This window comes from Nycticebus coucang, chromosome 23 (genome assembly GCF_027406575.1).
Source record: "Nycticebus coucang isolate mNycCou1 chromosome 23, mNycCou1.pri, whole genome shotgun sequence".
Taxonomy (NCBI): Eukaryota; Metazoa; Chordata; class Mammalia; order Primates; family Lorisidae; genus Nycticebus; species Nycticebus coucang.
The window spans coordinates 5,469,753-5,490,965 of record NC_069802.1 but is presented as its reverse complement, the minus strand read 5'-3'; the positions used below and the strand labels follow the sequence as shown (position 1 = coordinate 5,490,965).

The window sequence follows — 21,213 nt, the reverse complement described above, 5'->3', positions numbered from 1 at the left end:
TCCATATTATGAAAAAATGATGCATGGATTTTTTTGTTATAACATGGCTGCAAAAGATCTAGTTTGAGGCACTAAGAAAAATAAGACATTAGTTTGAATCAGAGCATGACTTCTGCTAAAATTGAAGTAAGCAAAATGTCACACTGGTAAAGCTTGGATGAAAGAATGGCCAAATTATCAATACTTTACAAAAAGTTTATGGGGACAATGCCCCCCCAATCAGCGGTTTACAATCAGATAACTCATTTTAAGAAGAGATAAGGTGATATTGAAGATGAAGCAGATCCTCTACGTCAATTTGCAAAAAAAAAAAAAGAAAGAAAAATTAAAAATATTTGTGCCCTAATTGAAGAGTACCAATGATTAATAGCAAAAACAATAGCCAATACCATAGATTTCATCTCAATTGGGTTCAGTTTATACAACATTGGCCAGAAAATTGAAGTTGAGTGAACTTTACACTGGATGTGTACCAAAACCATTGCACCCAGATCAATCATTGCAGATAAGAGCAGAGCTTTCAATGAAAATTTGAAACAAGAGGCATCAAGAGTCTGAAACATTTCTTCAGACAATTGTAACAGGAGATGAAATGTGGCTTTGCCAGTACAATCCTCAAGACAAAGCACAATCAAAGCAAGGGCTACCAATAGGTGGAAGTAGTCCAGTCTGCTGTACAGCAAAAGTCATGGAAATGGTTTTTTGGGCTGCTCAAGGCATTTTTCTATTTGGCTTTCTAAATGGCTAAAGAATAATTATGAGAGTGTTTTGAGAAAGTTAGCTGACGTTTTAGACAAAAAATTCCTAGGAGATCTTCACTAGAGAGTTCTTCCCACCATGACAACATTCCTGCTTATTCCTCTCATTAAACAAGGGCAATTTTGCAAGAGTTTTGATGGGAAATCATTAGGCATCCACTTTAATGTCCTGACCCAGCTCCTCTGTCTTCTTTTTGTTTCCTAGCTTCAAAAAAGGGCACCCATTTTTCTTTAGTTAATAATGTTAAAAAAGACTGCTTGACATGGTTATATTCCCAGGACATTCAGTTCTCTAGGGATGAAGTAAATGACTGGTACCAGTGTTTACAAAAGTGTCCTGAACTTGATGGAGCTTATGTTGAGAAATGAAATTTATATATATATATATATTTTTTTGAAATTTATATTTTTTATATTCACCTTTTAGATCTATTTTTCCATGAACTTTTTTTTGTTGTTTTTTTTATTTATTTATTTATTTATTTTTTTTTTTTTTGTAGAGACAGAGTTTCACCCCATGGCCCTTGGTAGAGTGCTATGGCATGACACAGCTCACAGCAACCTCCAACTCCTGGGCTTAAGCAATTCTCCTGCCTCAGCCTCCCGAGTAGCTGGGACTACAGGCGCCCGCCACAACGCCCGGCTGTTTTTTGGTTGCAGTTCAGCCGGGGCTGGGTTTGAACCCGCCACCCTCGGCATATGGGGCCGGCGCCCTACTGACTGAGCCACAGGCGCCGCCCCTTGTTGTTTTTTTTTTTTGTTGTTGTTGTTGTTTTTGGCAGGGTCCAGGTTTGAACCCACCACCTCTGGAATATGGGGCCCTGCTCCTTTGAGCCACAGGCGCCGCTCTCCATGAACTTTTTAAAGTTCCTTCATGTAAAAACAGATGTGTGTTCCCCCTGAAGATAAAATGGAGGAAGAAGGCTGAGTAAACCACAACTAATCTACAGCCTCCCAAACTTTCCCTTCTGAGAAGTCTCTACCCTTGACTCAAAGGCAGATGTCCCCTCCATGGAAGGGACTCCAATGGGCTCTCTGTCCTCATTACCAAATGGCTCTCAAAAGGCTCTCACCCTTATTCTCAGTAAGGTATGATTGAGTGCTACAGTGGTAAACACATGTACCACAGTGCTCCTTTTAAAGGCATTTACATGTTTGTAAGCATGACGCCTGACTTAGCCAGGGTGTACAGAGAGATTTATTTTAAGAAACTGTCTCATACAACTGTGGAAGTTAGCAAGTCTGAAATCCAATAGGTAGGCCAGCAGGCTGGAGGGTCAGGGAAGGGCTGCCCTTTGAGTCCAAGGGCATCTGCTGGTAGAATTCCTTCTTGCTCAGGGCAGGTCAGACTTTCATCTATTAAGACCTTCCACTGAGACTGAAGCCTCCCCACATTTGCAGGTGAACCTGCTTTACTCAGAGCTCACTAATTGAAATGCTAGCATCGGAATAATGTTTGACCAAATATCTGGGCACCACGGCCCAACCATATTGAGCCATAAATTTCACCATCACAACACTTTAAATAGTTCAACCCTTGAACAACATGGGTTTGAGCTGCACAGGTAATTTATATGTGGATTTTCTTCTGCTTCTGCCATTCTGGAGGCAGAAAGACCAACCCCGCCTCTTCCTCACCTACTCAATGTGAAGATGATGAGGATGAAGGCCTTGATGATGATCTACTTCCACTTAATGAAGGGTTAATATATTTTTCTTTTTTATGATTTTTGTTAATAACATTCTCTTTTCTCTAGCCTACTTTATTGTACAGATACAGTGTAACATATACAAAAAATGTGTTAATCCACTGTTTGTGTTATCAGTAAGTCTTCCCATCAATAGCTATTAGCAGTTTGAGGAGTCAAAAGTTATACACGGATTTTTGACTGGGGTGGGGGGAGCGGTGAATGCCCCTAATCCTTGCACTATAGAATGTCAAAAGAGAAATTACTGCTATCAGCCAGCAGGCAGGTCTCCCCTGGCTCACTGAATTCACAGCACATGGACACAACCAGCACAGGGGGGATAAACCCAATGACATTCCCCTTGGTCATCTTTGCTGTCTTCCATACCCTGGAATTTAAGAGAAAACCTCTTGGGAAATGCTTGTTTTTCCTAATTTAATAGCAAAGATGAAGATACAGACCTACCCCACCACTGCTTTAATTATGATACATTTTGTTCTATTTCCCCCGAAGATCAAGAGCAGTGTACACGGAGAGGTCCCATTCTTCCACCCAGCACAGTTGCTACAAACAGTTGTTATCTAATTAATAATTGTTATGTGAATAAAAAACACACTATGAAAGCTAGACAGCTCCCTGGTGTTCCCTTGCTTAACATGACTTTCCAAGATACTAGGCATTTTTACTTATAGATTGAAGGATTGGAGCAAAATCTATTCCAAAACAGATATCAATAATTATTTGATTCAACGTCATTTTCAATTTACAGCATCGTAGGGTGAGTAACTGGAGGGCTTCGACATGCATTTTGTATTACAGAAGCCATTCTTTGAACCACTCTGCTGATTAACCTGTGGAGGGACAGCTCTTATGCTTTTAGAAAATTCCCAACTTAGGGCGGCACCTGTGGCTCAAAGGAGCAAGGCGCCAGCCCCATATACTGGGGGTGGTGGGTTCAAGTCCAGCCCTGGGCAAAAACTGCAAAAAAAAAAAGAAAGAAAAGAAAAGAAAATTCCCAACTTAGGCGGGAACTCCTGCATATTGAGAACCTTTGCCAGAGAGATGAAAACACTCCAGGGGTGGACAATGATTGTTTGCCAGCTGGAAGGCTATACTTAGAGTTGGGATTGTCCCTGGTGGATAATCCTCTTGCTTCCTCTCCCAGGCTCATGCCTACTTCTTTTCATCTTCTTCTTTGGAGCATCACCAGATGTAATCTCTGTGACCTTAGGAACCGGCCTAGCTCCTGTGGGTTGAACCTGTCCTCCCAGCCGTGTTAGTGTCTTTCCCTGGGGAGGCTTCGTCCCCCTTCCCTCCTGGGGACAGGCTCCTGTTGGCATTCCTTCCACCCCCCAGAGCTCTGTGGGTGGAGACATCTGGGCTGGGATTGGGGGCAGGTTTCTCTGGGGCCACTGGAAGAAGCAGCGCTTGTCAGAACAGCTCCTACAGGGTGGCCTCCCGGCCAGCAAAGCGGCTGGCCTGGCCGCCTGGGAAGCACCACGCTGTCATCCCCTGGTGTTCTCATGTTTCGAAGTTTACATCATCACCTCGAGTTCATCCGCTGGCATTTCCGATGTCAGAGTTTCATTTTGAATCAGTGCCTTGAGTGAAATCCATTCCTACTGAATTTGGTTGTCAAAATAACTTACAGATAGCTAGTGATTTTCATTTAAAAACACGGCCTAAAACCGGCTTAGTTTCAAGAGTTGCCTTGAGCCAAAAACCGGGCCTGTCACCCAACCCAGACGCTCCAGGTTGTGGTTTTAAGATGAGAGATCTCTGGGACACCAGCCGCATTTGTCGCTGAAGGCTGGGGTGAGTGGGAAAGCCTGGAAAACCTCTGGCTCTGGAAAAATGGCTCTGCATGATTAGGGCTGATTCTGTAGCATGCTACAAGATATGCCTCCTATTTTCCAGAAATTTACAAAAAGCTTCATTACTTTGCTGTGACGGCCTACCACTGTATCTGTTTCTGAAGGGCCTTTTGAAGACAGACACATTTTAATTGAGTTAACCCAAATTATCTGGGAGGTGTGTGTGACACACACTTTACCTGGCTTTTCTATAGCCCTGATTTCTATCTCTGATCAGAAGTTAGAAAAGGCTTCCAAGACACTAAATCAAGAACCACTCCAATGAGATGGGAAGAAAGGAAAAGAAAAGGCAGTGCATTGAGTTTTTCATAGAAATGTTTGTTCAATTTAGAAAGTTATCCTTTGAGTTTATGCCATTTATATATTTGGGTGTTAAATTATCCTTTGTCTAGTGGTATGCCTGTGCACACACCTTTCTTCTTTTGATACCAAAATGTTCATTCTTCTAAGAAGTGACAGTCACTAGAGATGTTCTAAGTGTATTGGTAAAAATAAGCCCTGTGTTAGACCCCAGAGTATTGTTATTTTTTGGTCCTGTTTGTTTTCTGACACTATAAGGTCTGTGAAACCTTAACACAGGGAGAATAATTACTCTAGGGGACTCGCTGGGGATGAAGAGAAAATAGGTGTCTAGTGAATGGGCAGGAAACTGGTAAATTTGGGTGGAAGATAAGAATGGTGCTGAAGGGCCACTGTGGCAGAGGGAGGATGAGGAGGTTCCGGGAGCCTGGCAAGCCGGGTGGGGCAGCAGGATGGGGTGCTCGGCACCAAGGGAGATGGTGTTCCTGGGAGCAAAGTGTGCCGCAAGGAAAATAAGAGTCTCTCTAAAGACAGCTCATCGTTCGCAGCTTCAGCCAAGGCAAACCCCAGCCCCGGGCACCACAGACGTCCAGCACCCTGCAGCCCACCTGCTCTGTGCAGGAACTGTGATTCCTTCGCTGTCGTGGGCTGATGTGAGTTGGACGTTGTAATCAGCTTGCACACTGCCTCTCCCTTCCCCGGCATCTCAGAACACTTGTTTCTTAGAACGCTATTTTCTGTGAACGCAAAGTTCCTGACAAGCTCACAGATACCACACCCAAGACATCTGGCCAGCTTGAGATGCGAGGAACCACTCAGCCACAAGGCCCACTGGCACAGCTGGCCCTGGGCAGCCGCTGTGCTCACTGGCCCTCAGTGGGCAGGGAGCACAGACAATGCTGGCCCGGGGAGGAGGAATGGGAGATTCTGCAGATCAGAGTGCGAGAGGCCGGGGAAGCTCCCAAAGGTAGTTACAAAGGTGGCCGCAGTTACTGTGACACGCTCTAGGCAGTTATGGGGTGGGGGGAATGCGATGACTTCAAGACCTAAGAAGACACATATACTAGTGTCCATTGTGGCAGGGCACCTATTTCTGGTTAAGGATCAACTCTAACCACAGACAAAATGGTGAACATGGCCAAGTTTGCTTTTTGGTCAATGGCTCTCTCAGCCTTTGCCACTGCCTGAGTTATCTATTGTTGGAAACAAATTATTCCCAGACCTAGTGACTTAGAATATTGCTTATCTCAATTTCTGTGGGTGAAAGTCAGTTCAGGAACAGCTTAGCTGGGTGCCGCTGGCTCCAGGTTTCTCCTGAAGTTGCAGCCACACTGGACTTGCCAGGACTGGAGGATCCACTTCCAAGCTCACTCACAGAGCTGCTGGTGGGCCCTGGTGCCCTGGCTGCCTGTGGCGTGGCGGGGATTCTCCTTAGGCTGAACACAAATGCCCACAACATAGCTGCTAGAGACAGAAAGCCAGACGGCGCCAGGACAGCAGCACAGCCTTCAGAGGTGGCACCATCACTGTCATAATGCTCTGTTCAGCAGAAGTGAGGTACTAGGTCCAATCCACACCCAAGAAGAGGCACTGCAAGGGGAGGCCGCCCACCACAGCCACCCAGCTTACCTTCACACGGTGTAGGACAGGAGCAGAGCAGTGATCATAGAAGATATTAACCCAGCAGACTTGGCTTGAGAATCAAATACCAAAAGGAGTGAGGCGCGGCTTTGAAAAGAGAGGCCCAGCAAAGGCAGTGTAGTCAAAGCGTCCTTACCCTCAGGTCAAATCATGGAGATGAGCCTGGAGACCCACCTTCTGCCAGCACCCCGGGCATGTGCGTTAGTTACAAGACTGAAGAACCACCCACATAATTAAGACTTTCCTTTCTACTGTGTTCATTGGGAAGTAAAGAAAGGCAGAGAAAGAGGCAAAAATGGGGTGCAGGGGAGATCAGAGGTAAGATTTTTTAACCCCCAGCGGCTCTCCCTGGGCCATGTCCTCTTAATAACTCTGCTGGGCTGGCTCTGTGCTCAGGGCAACTGTGAGTTGGCAGAAACTCACAGCAAAGCCAACTATATTTCACAAACTAAACTTAGAATCTCCATTACCAGTATGATCAGTGTCCTACCTTCCAGAATTACCTTCTTCCCTTAGCAGCCCTTGAAGATACACTTCTATGCCAGCCCTTAAAACAACAAATGTGTCTGGCAAATGATTCTGGCCAACACATAAAACTGCTCTGTGATTAACAGTAACACACCGTGAGGCATGGTGTGGCTTTCTCCTTGTCAACAGTAACTACGCATTGTTTAAACCTGAAGAAAATGGAGCTGTGTCTATCTAACCGCAGTTCATCACTGAAGAAAACAGGTGCTTCCAACCATCAGATCAAATTAATAGGCCCGGGAAGGGACAGAGCGATTTCATCAAATCCATGCCAGAGAGAATGATCCTTAAAACACCGCTGATAGGAAGTCTCTTATCTAATTCCTCCGGCAATCTAATCCTTGCCACAACCTTCACAGGTATTTGTTTTATATAGACCCAAATCCTTCCTATTATAATTTACAGCATTTTCTCCAGTTCTGACCTCAGGGAGAATGGGGGGGGGATCTTTTCATATTTAAATACTTCTATTATATTTAATGTAGGCCCAGCTTTGTCCTTGACTTGGGGGAGGCAGGGACAAAGGTTGCTCCTTTCAGCTTTTTCTGCTTTGCTCTGTTTGGCCTATATTTCTGATAACAGGCAGCCTTGATTTTATCTGAGTGGATCAAGACCACAGTTATATTTAGGTCCATACAACCGGAATAGCCTGGTTTATATTTTACAAATTCTACCAACCAGTGCTGGGTCCTATGAGATGATTTGGCTTAAACAGTTGACATTTAAAAATTACAATCAATTGTTCCTAATGACACCTAAAAATTAGAAATGCAAAACCTTGACTTGGTTAGCGGACCTTTGATGGCTTTAACCAGATACGACTGAGCTTTGTTGAAGTCTGATTCCACAGTCATCCAGAATTCAAATGAAAAACAGTATTTTTTCTTCCTTATTTTTTAACTCTCTGCCCAAGAAGGCCCTCTGAGTCTTAGAGCTAATAAAAAACATTTAGAAAACTGCACATGGGACTGAACAGACTTTCAAGGCAACTCCAAAATCAAGTTCATAAAGCACCTCTGGCTTTTATATACTGTTTCTTCATGATGGCTTGTTGAAAGGAGGGCAGAAAGGGAGTCCCCACTTTACAGACAGGACCGTGATCTAAAGAAGCTGCCCATCGTGCTCCGCTGACGGGGCAGCAAATCCAGAACTAGAACTTGGTCTCCGGGCCTTCAGCCCTGAGCTCTCTACACCTGATATCATTTTAAAAACAAACATGTACTTCTGTACACACACATACATCCAGATTTAAGAACACTACTTTTGTTTTGCTTTCAATTATGTCCTCGATGCTGAACTTTACTGGAATTACATCACCACAGTGGTTATTTAAATAAGAAACAAAACGCTGTCACAACAACTGTGGAAATTATCTTCAAATTTTCATAAGTCCTATGGCCTTAGAAAAAACTTCGCCTGGTCTTCAAGAATAAGTAATGTGCCCAGAATAAGTTCTGAAATAAATGACAAAGCCCATGTTACTCACGGGAGGACAGAATCATGGCAAGCCTTCTACCGGGAGCACACGGAGCCGTCCTCAGCTCTACTTGATGCTCCACTCACAAAAACACATCTTTCAACTGAAATCATAGCTTGCGCGAGATGTTTCTCACAGGCGAAGTTAACCCCACCTATTTTCCTGTTCTAAAAACCTCAGAGAAGTGTGTAAAAGGCGGCCCGTGGCCTATATAAGACAGCTTGATAATCTGCATCCAAATCTCTGAGAGTGGCGCTGCCAGTTCCTCATTCCCAAACGTGTGGATGACTTGCAAACAACATTTTCAAGAAATCACAAAACGTTGGTAAAAGGGACTTTAAAAACTGCCCTCTCTGGACAGGAAAGGAAATGAAGGCACAGATAGAATAAAAGAAGGGACTTGCCCAAGGCCATGCAGTGAGTGGTAGAAACAGATTCTAGGCTTTGGAATATCAAGTCTAGAATGTTCCATCCTCCTACTCACTATTGACACTTCAGGGATGCGAAGCAACATCATCAACAATGCCAAACACACTTGGAAGTTCCTCCTCGTCCTACAAGCAAATCATAACCAAAAATTAACTAATTAAAGGAACAACTTCAGTGAAGACCTGGCATATTCCTATTGGCCTTCCCGTTGCCTTTTTAAATTAGATCTCTTTTGACATTCTGGGTGAATAGTCCAATATTTTCCTTTTGCCTTAGCTATGCTTTCATATACAAACTTCTTTTTAAGAGAAAATTATTTAAAGATTTTTGGAGAAAATGTGCCCAAATGTTGCCAGGTACTACCTGTCTCGTTTTCCCATCAAAACCATACATGATTGACTCAGCACCTGTAGCTCAGCGGCTAGGGCGCCAGCCACATACACTGGAGCTGGAGGGTTCAAACCTGGCCTGGGCCTGCCAAACAACAATGACAACTACAACAAAAAAATAGCCAGGCGTTGTGGCAGGCGTCTATAGTCCCAGCTACTTGGGAGGCTGAGGCAAGAGCATTGCTTAAGCCCAAGAGTTTGAGGTTGCTGTGAGTTGTGACACCACAGGACTCTACCGAGGGTGACATAGTGAGACGCTGTCTCAAAAAAAAAAAAACAAAAGGCGATTGTTAGGGCAGGGTCTCTACCCTCTCCTCATTCTCTTCAACACACCTGGCACTTCCCACAGCTCCACAAGTTGAAAGGGAAGCACAGGAAAGGGGGTAAGGGAGGAAGGTCTGGAAGGAAGGAGAAAGGATGACAGTGACAGTGAAATAGCTTGCATATGACCAACGCCTTGAACAAGCTACAAGTCAGTTAAAAGGTGCGTATGTTTTTTGTGCAGGGAGTACAGTTAAAACGGAAGATGAGAAGGAATGTGGTAGGCTGTGATAAGACTTAGGATAAATGTTTGACTTTTTTTCCAATTAAGAGGCATAAGAAAGGAATCAACACAGCCCTCAGTGGGTGGGCTGCCCGGGATGGAGTGTGAAAGCCTCCGGGTCAGAGTGAAGACGCCACTCAGAGCAGCCACCGTGGCCCACCCAAAGCTCCACAGCACAGGGGAGACCATGGCAGCCCCCAGAGGGGGTGGAACTCCTAAAGGATGGCCCCAGGTCTTCCTCGGCTTTCTACTCGCACAAATACCAGCATGGTGTGTTGGGCAATAAATGGTCTCTGCTGCTGGTGACTTAGACTGTTTCTTTTCCAAGGGGCTCATGAAGAAAAAGGAAGGCTGTAACTCAGGTGGTGTCTTAGAGCTTATAAAGGAGAGAAGCACACTCAGACGCGATGGGAGGGCCTACTGTGAGGTGTGGAGACCGTCTCTCCAATCCAGGAGCCAAGTCCAGCCCGGCCTCCTGGAAGACAACTGGGAGGCAGCGTGGGCATCATTCTTGCCAGCTTCTCGGCACCTTCTCAGACCCTCTGCCACATCGTGAGCTACTCCTGGCTTCTTCTTGAGGCCAGCACAGACTTGTCCGAACATCAGCGGATTCTTCTGTTCCAGAGCTCAACACCCCCACTTACAGCCTCTTTGCCCTGGGGAAGATTCTGAAGACCTAGAAACTGATTGATTCTCTAGTTCAATTTCTGCCTGATGGCAACTGGCTATGAAACCATAGGTGGGATCACACAGCCCAAGCACAGGTCCTGGGGATGCTGGACAGACACCCCCCAAACACGCCTCCTGAATGAGAAGGGGGTGTTACTGATAAGAGTCCAGACTAGGGCAGGCATATTTTCCCCAGTGAAGAAAGAACCGACAGCTGTAAAGTATAGTCTCTAGTTCTAAGAAGGTGAGCTCATATAACAGGATCAAAAATTTCAACTAAAAGACGATTCATGTTTCTTATAAATATATAACTTTATATATTATATACTCACATATTTACAACATATACAATGTAGAAATATTTTTAAAGGTAATACTATGAGTAGTCTTGAAAATAGAGGTGTTTTCAAAACAAAAGATGGGCACTTATCCATGGTGAGTTCCTGATTCATCTACATCCCAATTCTGGACAATGCCCCAGGCCCAGATTTCTGCAGAATTAGAAGAGAAAGGAAGGGCTGCTGGAACACGGTTCTAATACCCTCCCCCTTCCCAAGCACCCTGGCCTTCTACTGGTACCGGCTAACACGGTGCAATGTGTACCCCCAAAATGGCCAAACCCCAGGGCCTGGCCACAGTGGCTGGCCCACAGTTACTGAGGGGTCTGAGCGGTTTTAATCACCATCTTCCAGGCAGCATTTCCACTGGAAGAGTCAATCACAGGGCAAAGGTTGGTCTAGAGGCAAATTCTTTTTTTTTTTTTTTTTTTTTTTTTGTGTTTTTTGGCCGGGGCTGGGTTTGAACCCGCCACCTCCAGCGTATGGGACCGGCGCCCTACTCCTTGAGCCACAGGCGCCGCCCTAGAGGCAAATTCTTTAAGTGTTTCCACTTTATAAGTAAAACTATCTCCACATCCAGGCGCTAAATAAATTAATAGCCACAAAGTGCCACTTCTTCTTCGTGCTTTGGAATCTGGAAGCCACTGGTCACAACACCATTTATCTTCCGAAAGTTTCTTCACATTCTACTAGCTCATCTATCGTGCGCAGCAAATCTTCAAAGGAAGGCCTTCCTTCTGGTCTCTACAAGGAAGAGTCAAAGAGAAGCTGTGAATTCCAGAATCCATTCCAAAAAAGAATTTCTCCTAGAATGCATCGTGCTACAGAGAGGCTTCTCTGCACGGGCCTGGAACTGCAGGCATCTCTGCAGGGGGGTCTCTCTGCCCTCATCTACCCTGCACGTCCCGATGCTACCCCAGCCTTTCTAAGTAACTGCTTTCATGACCCTCCTCAAAAACCTCCCAGCGCTCCTTACTGGCTGTGAAATCAAGTCTGCGAACCTGCAAGGTCCTCTGTAACCTGCCCGTTCCCCACCCCCGAGTTACCCAATTTCACGAAAATTCTCACATAGGCTCTCTGTTAAGTCAGACCAATCTCCACCCTCGTGTACTTGTTTACAACCACCTCCTTACCTTCGCTCAGGCTGTTGTCTCTCCCCCAGCACCACTTCCTGCCCAGAAGGTGTGTGCCCACCCCATTCAGTGCTCTTGGGAGGTGTTATAACCAGAGATTGGGAGCCTGGGCCTTCAAGTCAGACAGGCTACGCGGCTCTGTAGCTAACTGGCCTGGGTAACCTTCACCTTCACCAGAGCATTTATCGTCTTATCTACAGAGGACCCATAGTAAAAGCAGCCACACCTCAAAGGGTGATTCTGAGAACTGACTCTAGAGCACTAGCACTGGCCGAGCACATGAAACACACGAGCAAGTGTCAGTGTCTCTCAATTTGGGGTCTTTCTCTTCCAGGAGGGGACATTTCAATACTTCCAAGACTGACTAAAAAAAAGTTGAGTTTTATAGAAGGAAACCCTCTCTGGCAAAAGATGGAAACTTCAACTCTACACGTGATTCCCTGGCAAGAGAAGGGCTAATTCTCCCGTCTTACTCTCTGAGCCCCCTTGGAAGGATTCCCACTTGGGAGAGAGGCAGCAGCCTGAATCACCTAAGTCAGGAATAGCATTTTCCACTTCTTCACACTCTCCTGCCCATGATTCAGATCTGAGTTGAGAGGGTCGGCTTCCTGCCTAGAGCTTGAAATTACTATTAAATGTGCATCATTTCAGGAGTTATAAACGCTACGCATTATCCATCTCTCTCTAAAGCTCAATCCCTAACTGCGTTAGAGTACTGGTTCTCTAGGAAGGTTGAGAACCACTGCATTAGAGAATAAAAATAAAGAAAAGAGAATCCGTACCTCGTGCCAGCATCTCAGCATCACCTCATAGACGTATTTGGATGCCAGCTTCGGCTGGTAGAGTCGGTGGCCTCGAGTAACCATGGTCACCACTTCATAATTGGTGTATTTTTCAAAGGGCATCCTGCCTTCCGTGAATATTTCCCACATTAAAACACCTGAAAAAGGGTCAGGACTGTCAAATGGATGTATCCACTCCCCCAGGGACAGACAGAGGAGACCTGCACCAGTCTTACCAAACGACCAGACGTCGGACTTGCTGCTGAAGCGGCTGTAGTTAAACACTTCAGGTGGACACCACTTCACAGGGAATCTAGCACCAGAAGAACTTGTGTACTGGTCATCCAGAACATACCTAGGGTGAGACACGCCACAGACACACACCTCTGAAATACAACCTGCATTTGTATATGTTCTTTCATTTTTTCCCTCACTTAATGAAAACCACAGTTGACTGACCCACACCCGGGTGAAGTGAAATGTTCACCTCAGTGCCCACGCCTGAGGATTTACAACTTCTCCTGAGCTTAATTTAAGTGCAAGAGATGAATCTATACCACGTTTAGGCTCTGCCCTTTCATTTTTCTGTTCCTCTTTCTTTTTTGCAAAGCAATAGAGGCAGAATACAATGAAATAGTTCACAAAGTATTTTGTAAGCAATTTTGTTCTTTAAACAGAATTGTACCCAAAAGCCCCATTTGTAAAAAACTACAACAGAACAGTTTTAAAGGAAGTGGTATCAAGTGTCTAGAGACACACATGCTCTTAGCCCCACCATGCCACAGAGCATACTTTAAAGCTATAGTATATGAAAAAAGCAAATGCAAACAAAGGAAAGCAAAAACACATATGTAAATGGTAGAGTACATATTTATACACCAAAATATCTCCATATCTGCACGCTCAAAAGAGTACTATGTAATTTTTCTATGTGAACAGACCTTTGTCCTTCTGGTAGGACACTTAGAAACTGGTAACAGAGGCTCCCTTTGTGGGAGAATCCTTGATTAGGGATAGCAGATATAAGGACGCCAGCCCTTTGCATAACGTGCTGAGTACATCTTTACAGGAGGATTGTATTTATGTATTATATGTACATACGAGATTAATTTCCAAAAGCTGCCACGAGAAAAAATTCAAATAATTATATGAACTTCCTTTGTTGTATAGACACCACGGCACAAACGCCAGGTGCTGGTGTGGGCGATGCCACCCCTAGGTCAAATTGTTGCTACTAGTCAAGGGAGTCTGCATTTAGTATACAGAGGGCATTTTAGAGGGATAAATGAAAGCAGAGGAACGCCTGTCAGAGACAGAACCTCTTCATACAGTAAGTAGAAAGTGACTTTATGAAATAGTTTTAAATTTTGAAACTATTTTAAATTGTACATAAAGTTTATGGACACCAGAATAAAGCAAATAAAGAACTCTGGATAGACTGGGCGAGGTGGCTCACACCTGTAATCCTAACACTCTGGGAGGCTGAAGCAGGTAGATTGCTTGAGCTCAGGAGTTGGAGACCAGCCAGAGCAAGAGCAAGACCTTTCTCCCCACCCTCCCCACCCTGTCTCTATTGAAAATAGAAAAAAACTAGCTGAGCAGTCCAGCTACTCGGGAGGCTGAGGCAAGAGGATCCCTTGAGCCCAACCAAGAGTTTGAGGTTGCTGTGAGCTATGATGCCATGGCACTATACCCAGGGCAACAGAATGAGACTCTGTCTCAAAAAAAGAAAAAAAGAAAAGAAAAAGAGCACTGGGTTATTAATGCTCTGACAGCTATTTCTTCTCTTTTTTTTTTTTAGAGAGACAGAGTCTCACTATGTCGCCCTTGGTACAGTGCCATGGCATCACAGCTCACAGCAACCTCAAACCCTTGGGCTTAAGTGATTCTCTTGCCTCAGCCTCCTAAGTAGCTGGGATTACAGGCGCCCGCCACAACACGGGGCCATTTTTTGGTTGTATAGTTGTCATTGTCGTTTGGCAGGCCCGGGCTGGGTTTGAACCCCCCAGCTCCCATGTATGTGGCTGGCGCCCTAACCGCTGAGCTACAGGCGCCGAGCCCTGAGAGCTATTTCTGACAGTAACAGCTTTCTAACCTCCTCAGGCCTGCGTTTCCTTAGCAGCTAAAGGTGTCCCATACAGTCCTTGCCTGCTGTATAGGTATTCCTGGCACTGCTTCACAGCCAGCTACCCTGGGCCTCTTTGGCTCCTTGAGCATGTCCCAGACTTCAAGCTTTTGCACTTGTTGTTCCTTCCACCTGGAAAAGCTTAGCCTCAGGTTTTCACTTACTTGGCTACAGGTGCTGCCTTTGGTTTCCGTTCAAATATCCCCTATCTCAATGGGGTCTCTACCTGATCTGCAGTAGCCACAACGCCCTCCCCTGCATCGCCCTCAACACCTGCCCCTCCCAGGTTATCTCTATTACGGGAGTTGGCAAACCTTTCTTTTAAATAAAGAACCAGATAATACCAATTTTGGATCTCACAGGCTATACAATCCCTGTGACAACTATTCAGCTTTGCCTCTGCAGTATGAAAGCAGTGACAGACTGTGTGTAAATGAGCGAGCAAGTCTGTTTCTCAGTGACACTATTTTAATAGACGTCAACATTTGAGTTTCAGATAATTTTCACATGTCATAATGTTCTTTTAATTTTTTCAACCATTTAAAAATGCAAAACCCAGACAGTGCCTGTGGCTCAGTGAGTAGGGCGCCAGCCCCATATACTGAGGGTGGCGGTTTGAACCCAGCCCTGGCCAAACTGCAACAAAAAATAGCCCGGCCTTGTGGCGGGCACCTGTAGTCCCAGCTACTTGGGAGGCTGAGGCAGGAGAATCGCCTAAGCCCAGGAATCGGAGTTTGCTGTGAGCTGTGACGCCACAGCACTCTACCAAGGGCGATAAAGTGAATCTCAAAAAAAAAACACAACAATTACTGTTACTTAAAACAGTCAAAAAAAAAAAAAAAAAAGCAAAACCCAGGCTCGGTGCCCTTAGCACAGTGGTTACAGAGCCAGCCACATACACCGTGGCTGGCAGGTTCAAATCCAGCCTGAGCCAGCTAAAACAACAATGACAACTGCAACAAAAAATAGCTGGGCGTTGTGGCATGTACCTGTAGTTCCAGCTACTGGGAGTCTGAAGCAAGAAAATCGCTTAAACCCAAGAGTTTGAGGTTGCTGTGACCTGTGATGCTACGGTACTCTACTGAGGGTGACATAGTGAGACTCTGTCTCAAAAAAAAAAGCAAAACCCATTGTTGGTTCACAGGCCATACAAAAGGAGGTCTAGATCGACTGACAGACCACAGTTGGCTTTATTCTCAGATCTCACGTTTCTCACTCCCCCTGAAAATAAGCTGACATACAAGGCTCATTAGCCTTATTCTCTGCTGTGGTTCTGCCTAACACTGTGCTTGGCATACAGCAGGCACCTAATTTTTTATGGATGGATGTATGAATGGACAGAGGCAGGGAATATAGAGAAAGGGGGATAACACACTACTAAACATGCACTAAAATTACGAAAATTAAGAGAATAAAAACACTGCAAACATGGGCATACTAAGAACCTTACCACCAAACACATTTCTGTAAAAACAAAAGATTCTAGAAATCTAATCCACACCAGGGAGGAAAAGATGAAAGCAGTGCATTTAACAAGCTATACTACCACCTAGTGGAGAGAATTATTAACATCACAATGTGGACGCGATTGTCCTAATACATTTATCTCAGAGCAGTTAACAGGATTTCCCATCTGCTCACAATGCAGATTACTCCCATACTTATTATTCACTAATTCTACACAATCACGAGAACACCACCTAAAATCACATATACTCAGACATACCTGGCCATTCCAAAATCAGATACTTTCACAACTCCTGCGTCATTTACTAGACAATTTCTGGCAGCCTGGAAAACAACATTATGGTAGCAATTAGTTTAAAAGCTCCACAATATAAGCGTAAAAACATAAGTTGTTTATATTAAATATAGTATAACACAGCCACCATTTGCGAAGTGTGGGAATGTTTCCTTATAGGTTGTTTTTACCACTATGCAAGTGTCTTGGTCATATATTTGAAAGAATGGGTAGACAGGTCAGGAAATCATTTTCCAATAAGGCATTAATACCTAATCTCTACCAACTGTCAGACCTAAATAAAGACTAACAAGCGTCAACTCACTTTTTTCCCTGCCAAGCCTGTTCTTAGTAAACTATCTAATTTTCTATTTTTTTTTTTCTTTTTTGAGACAGAGTCTCAGTTGCCCTAGAGAGAATGCCGTGGCATCACAGCTCACAGCAACCTCAAATTCTTGGGCTTAAGCGATTCTCTTGCCTGAACCTCCCAAGTAGCTGGGACTACAGGCACCCACCACAACACCTGGCTATCTTTTTGTTGTAGTTGTCATTGTTGTCTTAGCTGGCCCAGGCTGGGTTCAAACCCACCAGCCCAGGTGTATGTGGCCAGCACCCTAGCCACTGAGCTATAAGAGCTAAGCCTCTAATTTTCTTATTGATCATAACAACAGCTCTTGAGGTCTTTAATCCAGGTTCTCACTAGGTAAGAATAATAACACAAAGTGTTATTAAAAGTGATGGGTGACCAATCCCTTATCCAATGGCCCTGCTCAGGGATTGGCCATCTCCATCCCAAACAGTCAAAGAACAACTATGTCTAGTAGCTGGTAACATGACATCCCAAATTGGTCAAATGCAATTTTGAATTATTTTATTTATATTTTCTTGCCTCTGAGAGGTCTAAACACTCTCTACGCCTCCACTTCCAGGGATAAAGAGTAGGACTTGTTAGTGTCCTCCAATGTGTGTAGACATTCATTAAGCAAAGAACAGGGCTCCTCGTGTTTCTTCAGTTCTGTTAAACATTCCTCCAGGTTGCAGACGATTTATAGCAGATAATCCCCAACCTTTTACAAGGCCTCCAGCAGATCACCTTTGGCTTTTTACACCACATTGCAAGTTCCTGAGTTATGTCTGTCACCCTACCACCTCCGAGCTGCCCACACATCACAGCCTAAATGGTGCCAGAGCATTCATCAAACAGGATTCAACCAGTTTTATAAAAGAACTCCCTTACCCTAACACGAAGGTGACACCATTTTCGGTTGTAGGCTATCTATGTACAGATGTTTTTAATAAATCTTTGCTACTAACTATACTCTGCCTTGTTCTTTGTGGCACCTTCTACGCCTAACACCCACTCTTCAGGATTACAAGGTTGGTAGGAAGACATGGTATTTCTTAGAAGGAAGACATGATATTTTCAATGCCATAACCCATGGGCCAAGATGTGCTTTTCTTCCTGACTGTTCAGAATTTTATTTTGTTTATGTGGCAATTCCATTTAGATGAGGTTCTTTCTTGTCGAATGCATTTGGAGGGTCTCTCTAAAGTGAGTGCTAAGGCCTGTTTCCTGAACTGCCTCCATCTTCCTGTGAAGACCCCCCACAATGTCTGCCCTTGACAGTCAACAGGATTCTTCATCCAGGAGACAGTAGCATTGGGATTGTCCCTTAAGACATGACCCAAACCTATCGTAGTAATACCAATATCATAGGCACAGAGTATGAAAAATGGCTTTCACCAAGATATCGTCTGTACAGTTGGGTGTAGTCTGCCACCCTCACGTCCACATTCAATTGTTATCAGTTTTGTAAGTACAAAAAGGAGGAAGGTGCTTAGTTCACAAGTTTCAATATGACAGAGATGTTCCATGTTATCACCTGCATAGTAACAATAACTAATGGTATATATAGCATGTCTATTTTACAAAGCCTTTTCCCCCAGTCATACAGTGTGTTCATTAAAACAGTCTCATGAACAAACAATATTATAATTCCCAATTTACAGATATGGAAACAGAATCTAAGAGAGATAAGTAACCAAAAATACATGCAAGAAATCAAGTCTTCCACCTCTAAATCTTCAACTCTATATCATGCTTTAAATCTGAAGCCAGCAGAGCATAGCAGTTAAGTTTGGACTCTAGAGCCAAGCTCCTCAGGTTCAAATCCTGCCTCTATGATATATCTGACCATTGGTAAGTTATTTTATCCTACTTGTGCCTCAGTTTCCTCATCTGTCTAAAGGAAATCATAATAGTATCTACTTCCTAGAATTGTTATGATGATAAAGTGAGTCTATTTCTGTAAAATACCTACTAGAATGAGGCCTGTTATAAGGTAATTATTAACTTTAAAAAATGCTATGCTGTTACTGTAGAAGAAATGTGTCCATGCTTTATCACAAGAAAGCTAAATCTAAAATACAGGGCAAAGTCCCAAACGAGAATTGTATTCTTCTTGGTGAAAGAATCCTCTTCATGGCTTGCAAGAAGTTACAGTGCTACTGATATGTTAAAAACAGATATATAAAGAATACATGGAGAAGAAACACAGAAGGAAAAGAAGGATGGAAGGGAAGGAAGAAAGTGTAAGAGAAGAAAAATGAACAAGTGTCTTCATCCCAATCAGTAACAGATTTCCTTTTCTCTATTTTTCAGAAGTTGACGTAGTTGTGAGTGATGGCACATGCCTGCAACCCTAGTACTTTGGGATTATGGGGGGCTGGTTGCATGAGCTCAGGAGTCTGAGACCAGTCTGAGCAACAGAGACACTCCATCGCTTTTAAAAATAGAAAATTTATCCCTTCTCAGTAATATAGAGATCAAGAAAATGAGCCAAAGGAGTTCTTAACAGTTTCTGTTTGAAATTTGTGAGGTGGAAAAGAGCTTGGAATTTAGTCACAAGGTCAAGGCCACCCCCAACTTCCCTGTTTATCATAGTAGGCAAGCAGTTTCATTTCACTGAAGTTAACTTTCTTTCTATAAACCAGTGATGGTAATAAAGTCTGTTAGGAGTAGCCAGCTCATGCAATTCTTATAGAGATCACATAGTTAACACCTGGAAACTTGCTTGAAGATATTAACTATGTAAATTATTAGATTTAATAAAGATCTTTGCTTTAAAGTTATGGGGTATGTTAAATTTGCCAAGTTTAAAAGTAATGGTGAAATATTCCTAAGAACAAAAAAGGGGTATTACATCATTGCTCATTTGCTGACCCAGCATTACAAAGGAATTCGGACAAGGAACGGGAATGCAGGTTCCGTAAGGTTACCAGGTCTCTGTGGATGAAGCTGTTTCTCTCCAGGTACTCCATCCCCTCACATACGTCCTGACACATGCTCAGCAGCACGTCTCTACTGAGATGACCTTGTCTCTGGCGGAGGAAATTCAGAAGGCAGCCCCTCTCCATGAACTCGGTGACAATGTAGATTGGTTTCTGCTGGGTGCACACGCCATAAAGCTGAACTAACTTGGGGTGTGTCAGCTTCCTGCAAAGGGAGACAGACATACTTAACGTTATTAGAGAAAGAGAAACGGCCAGGGTTTTGGGGGAGGGGTCCCTTTTGAATACAAAAAGGTGAGTCAGAGATAAGAAGGCAACTTACATCATCACTTTAGCTTCTTCTATGAAGTCCTCCTCGCACATGGCGCCTTCCCTGATGGCTTTGATGGCGACTTTGTACTGGGCTCGCCACTTGCCCAGCCTCACCACCCCAAACAGTCCGCTTCCCAATTCCCTCATGAAGGTCAGCTCAGAAGGGTTAATCTCCCATTTCTCTGTAAGAGAGAAAGGGAGAGTGTTAACATTTAATTTGGAGAGCTGCATGAATCAGTGGGGGACCAAAGAAACTGTATATAACCAAGATCAACCTCAAAGTTACAGGATAAAACTGTGATAATTACAGGCAAAACACGGAACAGCTAGCAGCCTGCATCTGACTGCAAAAGGTGGCTTTCCACCCCGTGTGGACAGCGGTCACAATACGAGCAAAGCGCACAGAGGAAGAAAAGGATGCTGCAAGATGGGAGAGTAACTATAAAGCTCGACAGATAAATGTGCTTTTAAAAACAAATACTTCTTCCTTTACCACTCTTCCCCCTCAGTTTTCTTTTTCAACTCCATCAAGTTGGAAAGAATTTAACCCACTCTTTTAAGAGCTTTTGCCAGAAGCCACAAAGACAACCAAGCTGGAAATCTTCCCCATGAATCTCCTCCTCAAGGCACATTCCTGTGAGTAACCAGCAAGGCTCGTGAGACCAGGAAGGGCTTTGATTTATTTTAGATGTAAAAATAATCCTTATTTTTCACTGACAGGAAGTGTTCTACAGAATTATGAATTATGATGAAAAGGAAGCTGGGATTACCATCACTATAAATATCATCATCTAAAAGACCGTACTATAAACTCAGCAGAAACAGTTCCACTGTACAGAATTCTACACATTCAAGTTTGTCTTGAGACAATGAATTCTTTTCAAAGAAAATCAGTTAAAGCAACCACAAAATGAGAGTTACCATAGCTGAATCCTGCAGTGGTCGGGGCATTCTTCCCCTTCGTACTAACTGGGTACCGCAGCCTCGTGACAAGTCCTGGTAATCAAAGAAAGCATTGAGGTCAAATTCATTCATAACTGTTCTGCATGGTCAGTTGTAAACTAGAAACTCATGTATAGGATTCATTCATTTATCCATCTACAGCTCACCCTCTGTGTATACATACAGCACTGTGTTGTAAGCTTCCATTCATTCAACAAACATTGTCTGTTAAATACGACAGTATTTGTCAGT

General features: G+C 43.9%; 2 protein-coding genes across 8 annotated transcripts in view; both read right to left on the bottom strand.

Moving 5' to 3' along the window:
- TXK (TXK tyrosine kinase) overlaps positions 1 to 8,377 on the bottom strand; it is a 67,970-nt gene extending 59,593 nt beyond the window's left edge. Inside the window, exon 1 of the mRNA XM_053578107.1 lies at positions 8,276 to 8,377. Within this exon, the coding sequence (XP_053434082.1) occupies positions 8,276 to 8,291 (16 nt within the window). The 5' untranslated portion in view covers positions 8,292 to 8,377. The remainder of the gene's footprint in view (positions 1 to 8,275) is intronic.
- Positions 8,378 to 11,056: 2,679 nt separating this feature from the next.
- TEC (tec protein tyrosine kinase) overlaps positions 11,057 to 21,213 on the bottom strand; it is a 159,841-nt gene continuing 149,684 nt past the window's right edge. For all 7 annotated transcript variants that reach the window (XM_053578025.1, XM_053578021.1, XM_053578024.1 and 4 more), the window contains 7 exons: positions 20,941 to 21,015; positions 20,030 to 20,201; positions 19,696 to 19,912; positions 16,402 to 16,466; positions 12,787 to 12,905; positions 12,551 to 12,708; positions 11,057 to 11,379 (listed from right to left, as the gene is read on the bottom strand). In XM_053578025.1, coding sequence (XP_053434000.1) covers positions 11,296 to 11,379; positions 12,551 to 12,708; positions 12,787 to 12,905; positions 16,402 to 16,466; positions 19,696 to 19,912; positions 20,030 to 20,201; positions 20,941 to 21,015 — 890 coding nt within the window. In that variant the 3' untranslated portion in view covers positions 11,057 to 11,295. The remainder of the gene's footprint in view (positions 11,380 to 12,550; positions 12,709 to 12,786; positions 12,906 to 16,401; positions 16,467 to 19,695; positions 19,913 to 20,029; positions 20,202 to 20,940; positions 21,016 to 21,213) is intronic.